General features: G+C 51.6%; 1 protein-coding gene and 1 long non-coding RNA gene across 6 annotated transcripts in view; both read left to right on the plus strand.

Annotated features, from left to right (window-relative positions):
* PPP6R3 (protein phosphatase 6 regulatory subunit 3) overlaps positions 1-13,405 on the plus strand; it is a 175,982-nt gene that overhangs the window by 147,210 nt on the left and 15,367 nt on the right. For 4 of the 5 annotated variants that reach the window (XM_049892681.1, XM_049892682.1, XM_049892683.1 and 1 more), the window contains one exon: positions 2,059-2,981. In XM_049892681.1, the coding sequence (XP_049748638.1) occupies positions 2,059-2,216 (158 nt within the window). In that variant the 3' untranslated portion in view covers positions 2,217-2,981. Of the gene's footprint in view, positions 1-2,058; positions 2,982-13,405 lie in introns of those variants that run through there. The other variant, XM_049892684.1, reaches the window with a different exon arrangement.
* Positions 4,140-4,914, plus strand: LOC126081152 (uncharacterized). Its single transcript, XR_007518292.1, has 3 exons — positions 4,140-4,213; positions 4,820-4,854; positions 4,890-4,914. It is a non-coding gene; the product is annotated as an uncharacterized LOC126081152 (long non-coding RNA).

A 13,405-nucleotide genomic window follows, 5' to 3' on the forward strand; every position in this document is an offset into this window, starting at 1 on the left:
GATTTAACTTTCTTCATGCCCCTGCCCTTGTAACCTAGAACTGGGTGTGTGGGGACCGGGAGAGACGAAGGGGAGCATTCTGGAGAAAGTCACAGCCCCCCTACAACCTCTGGGTTCAGTGTCACAGGGTCCTTGCCCTCCTGAGTCTCTGCCCCGCCGGCAGTGCTCATGTTGCTAGGAGGTGCAGGGATGTGGGTGGGGCCTCTTTCCCTGGGCCGCAGGTCTGCCCCCACTCTCTGACTTTGACCTCTGTGGCTGCTCTTGGAAGTTTGGTGGTCTGTTTAGCAGAGTTGGTAATAGTATAAGAATTCCAGGGAGCTAATCTGGGGAAGGAGACCCCAGAGTGATAACAATGGAGGGGTACTTGTTCGGTCACCTCACTTGGCTGTAAGACGGGAGATTGATTCTGGAGGCGTGCTTCCAGAGCTTTGCTTACGGTGCGCAGGCAGAAACACCCGTCAGGGTGCTCGTCCCTCCTCGTCACCAGTGGAGCCCTGCCACACTCAGAGCTTGAAGGGCAAGAGCACCACCCTGATGACGTCACTGCACGGGCAGGCCCCGTTTATTCCTCAGCAGATCCTTGCGGAGGAGGGGCTCCTGCCCACGTTGGGTAGACAGTTCGGTAACTTGGGGAAATTACAGAACTTGCCCAAACCCCAGTAAGATCTGTCTTTAAGTTGGAACATGTCTCAGTCCTTGGTCTCTAGGAGACAAAACGAAACCTCACTGCTCTCAAGTCAGTTCTGACTCACAGGGACCCCACAGGGTTTCCAAGGCTATAAGTCTTTATGGAAGCAAACTGCCACATCTTTCTCCCTCAGAGCCGCTGGTGGTTTTGAACTGCCAACGTTACAGTTGGAGTCAATTGCTTTAACCACTGTGCTAGCAGGTTCCCTAGCTTTCCTTCCTCACAGCCTGGACGTTTCTCTGGTGGTGGAAAGCATCCATGATAGCAGAGAACAGTGGCCCCTGCACCCCGCTCCAATTAGGGGAGTCTGTGTAAGTCCTGTGGAGAAGAGGCATGGCATGCCAGGAGAGCAGAAAACTAAGACCTGATTAGTCTGAAGGGACACATCTCTGAGGGCAGCATTGAAATGGGGACCTGCAGGTTGGATCCAAACTTGGCAGCAGGCAGTATGAGAGAGCGGTACAGGTGGGTAGTAGCCTGCCTCAGGCGAGTGCTGTCACGCTGATCTCTGAGGCGAGTCCTGTGTCTGAGGAATTAGGGAGCTTCCTGTTGCCTGTGCTGACTGCAGTGGGCCACAGGGAGACCATGACAAGTACCACAGGGGTCCAGGTCCATCTCGGGAAGCGTTAGGGATTGTTTCCAGTTTATTGCGATTGAATAGCCAACATATTCTTATTTTAAAACACACTTTTTGTTTTGGAATAATTTTAGATTTATAGAACGGTTGCAAAGATAGTACAGAGAGTGCGTGTATTGCCCTCAGCCAACACCCCCCCCCGCCCCCGTATGAGCGTCACTGGTACATCTGTCAGGATGAAGAGACCCACGTTAGCATATGTGTGTTGGTTGTGGTGCAGTGTATCTAACAAAGGCGTCCTGGTGGCCTGTGGTTAAGAGCTCGGCTGCTAACCATAAGGTCAGCAGTTTGAATCCACCTTGGAAAACCTATGGGGCAGTTCTACTTTGTCCTATAGGGGTTGCTATGAGTCGGAATCAACTGGATGGCAATGGGGTTCTTTTTTTTTTTTTTTTTGATACGTAACAAAGGATTTGCTATTTGAACTGTGTATTCTTTATACGTAGCGTCACATCCCTGTGTAACATTCCTGTTGGGTAAATTCTTAGAAGTGGACTTGCTGGCTCAGTGGAAACATGGTGACTTTATAATAGGTGGATGTTGTTAACCTCTCCTCCAAGTGCTCGTGCCATTCCCACGCCTCCCAGTGATAGGTTAGAATCTCCTTTCTCGACATCTCCACCAGCACAGGCTGTTGTCTTATTTTGTCATTGCTAATCTGTTCTTGACAAATATCTTGTATTACATTAAACTTTTGAAAATGTTCCAATTGAAATTCCTCCCCTCTTTTTAGCTCCCAGCTGGTCAGCCAACTTCGATGTCCCCATGGAGACAACCCACGGTGCTCCGTTAGACTCGGTGGGGTCTGACGTCTGGAGCACGGAGGAGCCAATGCCCACCAAGGAGACAGGCTGGGCTTCCTTCTCCGAGTTCACGTCTTCCCTGAGGTGAGTGGACGTGCACGGGCTCCGTAAACTCCCCAAGTTAGAGCGGGGCCTAGCGTGCATTTGCAGTTACCCCACCTTCACCTCGGTGTGCATCCTAGCTGACTATGGTGCCTTCAACGAGGGTGACCCTCAGTGTGGGGAGAGTGACACAGATTACCCTCCTCCTTCCTTTCACCAGGAGGAACCGGCCCAGGCACTGGTTCTTGGACAGAGTTGCCCGGGACGTTGAGGTCCTGGGAGTGTGCCAGAGACAGAGGAAGGTGACATCTCCATGGCTTCTCTAGGCTGTGGGGTTGGGACCAAGGCCATGGGGACAGAGACCACCCAGAGGCCTCCTGGCAGATGCCCCTGGGAGGGACGTGAGCAGAGGCCTCCTGGCAGATGCCCCTGGGAGGGACATGAGGGCAATTGCCACCAGATCTTGATAATGAGAGTTTGTGTTTTACTTGCGTGGCTCTTGTGCTCCAAGTCAAGTCTTGCTATTTCTGTTGTTCTCAGTGACAGAGACCTGTCACTTCGTAATGTTCCTGAAAAGTGTTCTCAGCATCTGAGTATTAGCCATGACTTTTGTGTCTCATTTGGCTTTTTTTGATTTGGTAAATGTTGTTCTATTTGTCTGCTGAAAAATCCATCACCACTGATTCGAAAGACTTTGTTGCTTCCCCAGTTCTAACAAGTAAGGCCTCTAAGCAGTAACCAGCAGCGGAGGAGATAGGCAGACAGACTGTTGTGAACTGACAGTGACCATCTCAGATAGAGCAGACAGCAGGTGACAGTTACCGTCTCAGTTAAAGCAGACAGCAGGTGACAGTGACCATCTCAGAGCAGACAGCAGGTGACAGTTACCGTCTCAGTTAAAGCAGACAGCAGGTGACAGTGACCATCTCAGAGCAGACAGCAGGTGACAGTGACCATCTCAGATAGAGCAGACAGCAGGTGACAGTGACCGTCTCAGATAGAGCAGACAGCAGGTGACAGTGACCATCTCAGATAGAGCAGACAGCAGGTGACAGTGACCATCTCAGATAGAGCAGACAGCAGGTGACAGTGACCATCTCAGATAGAGCAGACAGCAGGTGACAGTGACCGTCTCAGATAGAGCAGACAGCAGGTGACAGTGACCATCTCAGATAGAGCAGACAGCAGGTGACAGTGACCATCTCAGATAGAGCAGACAGCAGGTGACAGTGACCGTCTCAGATAGAGCAGACAGCAGGTGACAGTGACCGTCTCAGATAGAGCAGACAGCAGGTGACAGTGACCATCTCAGATAGAGCAGACAGCAGGTGACAGTGACCATCTCAGATAGAGCAGACAGCAGGTGACAGTGACCATCTCAGAGCAGACAGCAGGTGACAGTGACCATCTCAGATAGAGCAGACAGCAGGTGACAGTGACCATCTCAGAGCAGACAGCAGGTGACAGTTACCATCTCAGATAGAGCAGACAGCAGGTGACAGTGACCATCTCAGAGCAGACAGCAGGTGACAGTGACCATCTCAGATAGAGCAGACAGCAGGTGACAGTGACCATCTCAGAGCAGACAGCAGGTGACAGTTACCATCTCAGATAGAGCAGACAGCAGGTGACAGTGACCATCTCAGATAGAGCAGACAGCAGGTGACAGTGACCGTCTCAGATAGAGCAGACAGCAGGTGACAGTGACCATCTCAGATAGAGCAGACAGCAGGTGACAGTGACCATCTCAGATAGAGCAGACAGCAGGTGACAGTGACCATCTCAGATAGAGCAGACAGCAGGTGACAGTGACCATCTCAGAGCAGACAGCAGGTGACAGTGACCATCTCAGATAGAGCAGACAGCAGGTGACAGTGACCATCTCAGATAGAGCAGACAGCAGGTGACAGTGACCATCTCAGATAGAGCAGACAGCAGGTGACAGTGACCATCTCAGATAGAGCAGACAGCAGGTGACAGTGACCATCTCAGATAGAGCAGACAGCAGGTGACAGTGACCATCTCAGATAGAGCAGACAGCAGGTGACAGTTACCGTCTCAGATAGAGCAGACAGCAGGTGACAGTGACCATCTCAGATAGAGCAGACAGCAGGTGACAGTGACCATCTCAGAGCAGACAGCAGGTGACAGTGACCATCTCAGAGCAGACAGCAGGTGACAGTGACCATCTCAGATAGAGCAGACAGCAGGTGACAGTAACCATCTCAGATAGAGCAGACAGCAGGTGACAGTGACCATCTCAGATAGAGCAGACAGCAGGTGACAGTGACCATCTCAGATAGAGCAGACAGCAGGTGACAGTGACCATCTCAGATAGAGCAGACAGCAGGTGACAGTGACCATCTCAGATAGAGCAGACAGCAGGTGACAGTGACCATCTCAGAGCAGACAGCAGGTGACAGTGACCATCTCAGATAGAGCAGACAGCAGGTGACAGTGACCATCTCAGATAGAGCAGACAGCAGGTGACAGTGACCATCTCAGAGCAGACAGCAGGTGACAGTGACCATCTCAGAGCAGACAGCAGGTGACAGTGACCATCTCAGATAGAGCAGACAGCAGGTGACAGTGACCATCTCAGATAGAGCAGACAGCAGGTGACAGTGACCATCTCAGAGCAGACAGCAGGTGACAGTTACCATCTCAGATAGAGCAGACAGCAGGTGACAGTGACCATCTCAGATAGAGCAGACAGCAGGTGACAGTGACCGTCTCAGATAGAGCAGACAGCAGGTGACAGTTACCATCTCAGATAGAGCAGACAGCAGGTGACAGTGACCATCTCAGAGCAGACAGCAGGTGACAGTGACCATCTCAGATAGAGCAGACAGCAGGTGACAGTGACCATCTCAGATAGAGCAGACAGCAGGTGACAGTGACCATCTCAGAGCAGACAGCAGGTGACAGTGACCATCTCAGATAGAGCAGACAGCAGGTGACAGTGACCATCTCAGATAGAGCAGACAGCAGGTGACAGTGACCATCTCAGAGCAGACAGCAGGTGACAGTGACCATCTCAGAGCAGACAGCAGGTGACAGTGACCATCTCAGATAGAGCAGACAGCAGGTGACAGTGACCATCTCAGATAGAGCAGACAGCAGGTGACAGTGACCATCTCAGAGCAGACAGCAGGTGACAGTGACCATCTCAGATAGAGCAGACAGCAGGTGACAGTGACCATCTCAGAGCAGACAGCAGGTGACAGTGACCATCTCAGAGCAGACAGCAGGTGACAGTGACCATCTCAGATAGAGCAGACAGCAGGTGACAGTGACCATCTCAGATAGAGCAGACAGCAGGTGACAGTGACCATCTCAGATAGAGCAGACAGCAGGTGACAGTGACCATCTCAGATAGAGCAGACAGCAGGTGACAGTGACCATCTCAGATAGAGCAGACAGCAGGTGACAGTGACCATCTCAGAGCAGACAGCAGGTGACAGTGACCATCTCAGATAGAGCAGACAGCAGGTGACAGTGACCATCTCAGATAGAGCAGACAGCAGGTGACAGTGACCATCTCAGAGCAGACAGCAGGTGACAGTGACCATCTCAGATAGAGCAGACAGCAGGTGACAGTGACCATCTCAGAGCAGACAGCAGGTGACAGTAACCATCTCAGATAGAGCAGACAGCAGGTGACAGTTACCGTCTCAGATAGAGCAGACAGCAGGTGACAGTGACCATCTCAGATAGAGCAGACAGCAGGTGACAGTTACCGTCTCAGAGCAGACAGCAGGTGACAGTGACCATCTCAGATAGAGCAGACAGCAGGTGACAGTGACCATCTCAGATAGAGCAGACAGCAGGTGACAGTTACCGTCTCAGATAGAGCAGACAGCAGGTGACAGTGACCATCTCAGATAGAGCAGACAGCAGGTGACAGTTACCGTCTCAGAGCAGACAGCAGGTGACAGTGACCATCTCAGAGCAGACAGCAGGTGACAGTGACCATCTCAGATAGAGCAGACAGCAGGTGACAGTTACCGTCTCAGATAGAGCAGACAGCAGGTGACAGTGACCATCTCAGATAGAGCAGACAGCAGGTGACAGTGACCATCTCAGATAGAGCAGACAGCAGGTGACAGTGACCATCTCAGAGCAGACAGCAGGTGACAGTGACCATCTCAGATAGAGCAGACAGCAGGTGACAGTGACCATCTCAGATAGAGCAGACAGCAGGTGACAGTGACCATCTCAGATAGAGCAGACAGCAGGTGACAGTGACCATCTCAGATAGAGCAGACAGCAGGTGACAGTGACCATCTCAGATAGAGCAGACAGCAGGTGACAGTGACCATCTCAGATAGAGCAGACAGCAGGTGACAGTGACCATCTCAGATAAAGCAGCCAGCAGGTGACAGTGACCATCTCAGATAAAGCAGACAGCAGGTGACAGTGACCATCTCAGATAGAGCAGACAGCAGGTGACAGTGACCATCTCAGATAGAGCAGACAGCAGGTGACAGTGACCATCTCAGATAGAGCAGACAGCAGGTGACAGTGACCATCTCAGATAGAGCAGACAGCAGGTGACAGTGACCATCTCAGATAGAGCAGACAGCAGGTGACAGTGACCATCTCAGATAGAGCAGACAGCAGGTGACAGTGACCATCTCAGATAGAGCAGACAGCAGGTGACAGTTACCGTCTCAGATAGAGCAGACAGCAGGTGACAGTGACCATCTCAGATAGAGCAGACAGCAGGTGACAGTTACCGTCTCAGATAGAGCAGACAGCAGGTGACAGTGACCATCTCAGATAGAGCAGACAGCAGGTGACAGTGACCATCTCAGATAGAGCAGACAGCAGGTGACAGTGACCATCTCAGATAGAGCAGACAGCAGGTGACAGTGACCATCTCAGATAGAGCAGACAGCAGGTGACAGTGACCATCTCAGATAGAGCAGACAGCAGGTGACAGTGACCATCTCAGATAGAGCAGACAGCAGGTGACAGTGACCATCTCAGATAGAGCAGACAGCAGGTGACAGTGACCATCTCAGATAAAGCAGCCAGCAGGTGACAGTGACCATCTCAGATAAAGCAGACAGCAGGTGACAGTGACCATCTCAGATAGAGCAGACAGCAGGTGACAGTGACCATCTCAGATAGAGCAGACAGCAGGTGACAGTGACCATCTCAGAGCAGACAGCAGGTGACAGTGACCATCTCAGAGCAGACAGCAGGTGACAGTTACCGTCTCAGAGCAGACAGCAGGTGACAGTGACCATCTCAGATAGAGCAGACAGCAGGTGACAGTGACCATCTCAGATAGAGCAGACAGCAGGTGACAGTTACCGTCTCAGAGCAGACAGCAGGTGACAGTTACCGTCTCAGAGCAGACAGCAGGTGACAGTGACCATCTCAGATAGAGCAGACAGCAGGTGACAGTTACCGTCTCAGAGCAGACAGCAGGTGACAGTGACCATCTCAGATAGAGCAGACAGCAGGTGACAGTTACCGTCTCAGAGCAGACAGCAGGTGACAGTGACCATCTCAGATAGAGCAGACAGCAGGTGACAGTGACCATCTCAGATAAAGCAGACAGCAGGTGACAGTGACCATCTCAGATAGAGCAGACAGCAGGTGACAGTGACCATCTCAGAGCAGACAGCAGGTGACAGTGACCATCTCAGATAGAGCAGACAGCAGGTGACAGTGACCATCTCAGATAAAGCAGACAGCAGGTGACAGTAACCATCTCAGATAGAGCAGACAGCAGGTGACAGTGACCATCTCAGATAGAGCAGACAGCAGGTGACAGTGACCATCTCAGAGCAGACAGCAGGTGACAGTGACCATCTCAGATAGAGCAGACAGCAGGTGACAGTGACCATCTCAGATAGAGCAGACAGCAGGTGACAGTGACCATCTCAGAGCAGACAGCAGGTGACAGTGACCATCTCAGATAGAGCAGACAGCAGGTGACAGTGACCATCTCAGAGCAGACAGCAGGTGACAGTAACCATCTCAGATAGAGCAGACAGCAGGTGACAGTGACCATCTCAGAGCAGACAGCAGGTGACAGTGACCATCTCAGAGCAGACAGCAGGTGACAGTGACCATCTCAGATAGAGCAGACAGCAGGTGACAGTGACCATCTCAGATAGAGCAGACAGCAGGTGACAGTGACCATCTCAGAGCAGACAGCAGGTGACAGTGACCATCTCAGAGCAGACAGCAGGTGACAGTGACCATCTCAGATAGAGCAGACAGCAGGTGACAGTGACCATCTCAGATAGAGCAGACAGCAGGTGACAGTGACCATCTCAGATAGAGCAGACAGCAGGTGACAGTGACCGTCTCAGATAGAGCAGACAGCAGGTGACAGTGACCATCTCAGATAGAGCAGACAGCAGGTGACAGTGACCATCTCAGATAGAGCAGACAGCAGGTGACAGTGACCATCTCAGATAGAGCAGACAGCAGGTGACAGTGACCATCTCAGAGCAGACAGCAGGTGACAGTGACCATCTCAGATAGAGCAGACAGCAGGTGACAGTGACCATCTCAGATAGAGCAGACAGCAGGTGACAGTGACCATCTCAGATAGAGCAGACAGCAGGTGACAGTGACCGTCTCAGATAGAGCAGACAGCAGGTGACAGTGACCATCTCAGATAGAGCAGACAGCAGGTGACAGTGACCATCTCAGATAGAGCAGACAGCAGGTGACAGTGACCATCTCAGATAGAGCAGACAGCAGGTGACAGTGACCATCTCAGAGCAGACAGCAGGTGACAGTGACCATCTCAGATAGAGCAGACAGCAGGTGACAGTGACCATCTCAGATAAAGCAGCCAGCAGGTGACAGTGACCATCTCAGATAAAGCAGACAGCAGGTGACAGTGACCATCTCAGATAGAGCAGACAGCAGGTGACAGTGACCATCTCAGATAGAGCAGACAGCAGGTGACAGTGACCATCTCAGATAGAGCAGACAGCAGGTGACAGTGACCATCTCAGATAGAGCAGACAGCAGGTGACAGTGACCATCTCAGATAGAGCAGACAGCAGGTGACAGTGACCATCTCAGAGCAGACAGCAGGTGACAGTGACCATCTCAGATAGAGCAGACAGCAGGTGACAGTGACCATCTCAGATAGAGCAGACAGCAGGTGACAGTGACCATCTCAGAGCAGACAGCAGGTGACAGTGACCATCTCAGATAGAGCAGACAGCAGGTGACAGTGACCATCTCAGAGCAGACAGCAGGTGACAGTGACCATCTCAGATAGAGCAGACAGCAGGTGACAGTGACCATCTCAGATAGAGCAGACAGCAGGTGACAGTGACCATCTCAGATAGAGCAGACAGCAGGTGACAGTGACCATCTCAGATAGAGCAGACAGCAGGTGACAGTGACCATCTCAGATAGAGCAGACAGCAGGTGACAGTGACCATCTCAGAGCAGACAGCAGGTGACAGTGACCATCTCAGATAGAGCAGACAGCAGGTGACAGTGACCATCTCAGATAGAGCAGACAGCAGGTGACAGTGACCATCTCAGAGCAGACAGCAGGTGACAGTGACCATCTCAGAGCAGACAGCAGGTGACAGTGACCATCTCAGATAGAGCAGACAGCAGGTGACAGTGACCATCTCAGATAGAGCAGACAGCAGGTGACAGTGACCATCTCAGAGCAGACAGCAGGTGACAGTGACCATCTCAGATAGAGCAGACAGCAGGTGACAGTGACCATCTCAGAGCAGACAGCAGGTGACAGTTACCGTCTCAGATAGAGCAGACAGCAGGTGACAGTGACCATCTCAGATAGAGCAGACAGCAGGTGACAGTGACCATCTCAGATAGAGCAGACAGCAGGTGACAGTGACCATCTCAGATAGAGCAGACAGCAGGTGACAGTGACCATCTCAGATAGAGCAGACAGCAGGTGACAGTGACCATCTCAGATAGAGCAGACAGCAGGTGACAGTTACCATCTCAGAGCAGACAGCAGGTGACAGTGACCATCTCAGATAGAGCAGACAGCAGGTGACAGTGACCATCTCAGATAGAGCAGACAGCAGGTGACAGTGACCATCTCAGATAGAGCAGACAGCAGGTGACAGTGACCATCTCAGAGCAGACAGCAGGTGACAGTGACCATCTCAGATAGAGCAGACAGCAGGTGACAGTGACCATCTCAGATAGAGCAGACAGCAGGTGACAGTGACCATCTCAGATAGAGCAGACAGCAGGTGACAGTGACCATCTCAGATAAAGCAGACAGCAGGTGACAGTGACCATCTCAGATAGAGCAGACAGCAGGTGACAGTGACCATCTCAGATAGAGCAGACAGCAGGTGACAGTAACCATCTCAGATAGAGCAGACAGCAGGTGACAGTGACCATCTCAGATAGAGCAGACAGCAGGTGACAGTGACCATCTCAGATAGAGCAGACAGCAGGTGACAGTGACCATCTCAGATAGAGCAGACAGCAGGTGACAGTGACCATCTCAGATAGAGCAGACAGCAGGTGACAGTAACCATCTCAGATAGAGCAGACAGCAGGTGACAGTGACCATCTCAGATAGAGCAGACAGCAGGTGACAGTAACCATCTCAGATAGAGCAGACAGCAGGTGACAGTGACCATCTCAGATAGAGCAGACAGCAGGTGACAGTGACCATCTCAGATAAAGCAGACAGCAGGTGACAGTGACCATCTCAGATAGAGCAGACAGCAGGTGACAGTGACCATCTCAGATAGAGCAGACAGCAGGTGACAGTAACCATCTCAGATAGAGCAGACAGCAGGTGACAGTGACCATCTCAGATAGAGCAGACAGCAGGTGACAGTAACCATCTCAGATAGAGCAGACAGCAGGTGACAGTGACCATCTCAGATAGAGCAGACAGCAGGTGACAGTAACCATCTCAGATAGAGCAGACAGCAGGTGACAGTGACCATCTCAGATAAAGCAGACAGCAGGTGACAGTGACCATCTCAGATAGAGCAGACAGCAGGTGACAGTGACCATCTCAGATAGAGCAGACAGCAGGTGACAGTAACCATCTCAGATAGAGCAGACAGCAGGTGACAGTGACCATCTCAGATAAAGCAGACAGCAGGTGACAGTGACCATCTCAGATAGAGCAGACAGCAGGTGACAGTGACCATCTCAGATAGAGCAGACAGCAGGTGACAGTGACCATCTCAGATAAAGCAGACAGCAGGTGACAGTGACCATCTCAGATAGAGCAGACAGCAGGTGACAGTGACCATCTCAGATAGAGCAGACAGCAGGTGACAGTGACCATCTCAGATAGAGCAGACAGCAGGTGACAGTGACCATCTCAGATAGAGCAGACAGCAGGTGACAGTGACCATCTCAGATAGAGCAGACAGCAGGTGACAGTGACCATCTCAGATAGAGCAGACAGCAGGTGACAGTGACCATCTCAGATAGAGCAGACAGCAGGTGACAGTGACCATCTCAGATAGAGCAGACAGCAGGTGACAGTGACCATCTCAGATAGAGCAGACAGCAGGTGACAGTGACCATCTCAGATAGAGCAGACAGCAGGTGACAGTAACCATCTCAGATAGAGCAGACAGCAGGTGACAGTGACCATCTCAGATAGAGCAGACAGCAGGTGACAGTGACCATCTCAGATAGAGCAGACAGCAGGTGACAGTGACCATCTCAGATAAAGCAGACAGCAGGTGACAGTGACCATCTCAGATAGAGCAGACAGCAGGTGACAGTGACCATCTCAGATAGAGCAGACAGCAGGTGACAGTGACCATCTCAGATAAAGCAGACAGCAGGTGACAGTGACCATCTCAGATAGAGCAGACAGCAGGTGACAGTGACCATCTCAGATAGAGCAGACAGCAGGTGACAGTGACCATCTCAGATAGAGCAGACAGCAGGTGACAGTGACCATCTCAGATAGAGCAGACAGCAGGTGACAGTGACCATCTCAGATAGAGCAGACAGCAGGTGACAGTGACCATCTCAGATAGAGCAGACAGCAGGTGACAGTGACCATCTCAGATAGAGCAGACAGCAGGTGACAGTTACCATCTCAGAGCAGACAGCAGGTGACAGTGACCATCTCAGATAGAGCAGACAGCAGGTGACAGTGACCATCTCAGATAGAGCAGACAGCAGGTGACAGTGACCATCTCAGATAGAGCAGACAGCAGGTGACAGTGACCATCTCAGAGCAGACAGCAGGTGACAGTGACCATCTCAGATAGAGCAGACAGCAGGTGACAGTGACCATCTCAGATAGAGCAGACAGCAGGTGACAGTGACCATCTCAGATAGAGCAGACAGCAGGTGACAGTGACCATCTCAGATAAAGCAGACAGCAGGTGACAGTGACCATCTCAGATAGAGCAGACAGCAGGTGACAGTGACCATCTCAGATAGAGCAGACAGCAGGTGACAGTAACCATCTCAGATAGAGCAGACAGCAGGTGACAGTGACCATCTCAGATAGAGCAGACAGCAGGTGACAGTGACCATCTCAGATAGAGCAGACAGCAGGTGACAGTGACCATCTCAGATAGAGCAGACAGCAGGTGACAGTGACCATCTCAGATAGAGCAGACAGCAGGTGACAGTAACCATCTCAGATAGAGCAGACAGCAGGTGACAGTGACCATCTCAGATAGAGCAGACAGCAGGTGACAGTAACCATCTCAGATAGAGCAGACAGCAGGTGACAGTGACCATCTCAGATAGAGCAGACAGCAGGTGACAGTGACCATCTCAGATAAAGCAGACAGCAGGTGACAGTGACCATCTCAGATAGAGCAGACAGCAGGTGACAGTGACCATCTCAGATAGAGCAGACAGCAGGTGACAGTAACCATCTCAGATAGAGCAGACAGCAGGTGACAGTGACCATCTCAGATAGAGCAGACAGCAGGTGACAGTAACCATCTCAGATAGAGCAGACAGCAGGTGACAGTGACCATCTCAGATAGAGCAGACAGCAGGTGACAGTAACCATCTCAGATAGAGCAGACAGCAGGTGACAGTGACCATCTCAGATAAAGCAGACAGCAGGTGACAGTGACCATCTCAGATAGAGCAGACAGCAGGTGACAGTGACCATCTCAGATAGAGCAGACAGCAGGTGACAGTAACCATCTCAGATAGAGCAGACAGCAGGTGACAGTGACCATCTCAGATAAAGCAGACAGCAGGTGACAGTGACCATCTCAGATAGAGCAGACAGCAGGTGACAGT

Source organism: Elephas maximus, chromosome 7, assembly GCF_024166365.1.
Source record: "Elephas maximus indicus isolate mEleMax1 chromosome 7, mEleMax1 primary haplotype, whole genome shotgun sequence".
Classification (NCBI taxonomy): Eukaryota; Metazoa; Chordata; class Mammalia; order Proboscidea; family Elephantidae; genus Elephas; species Elephas maximus.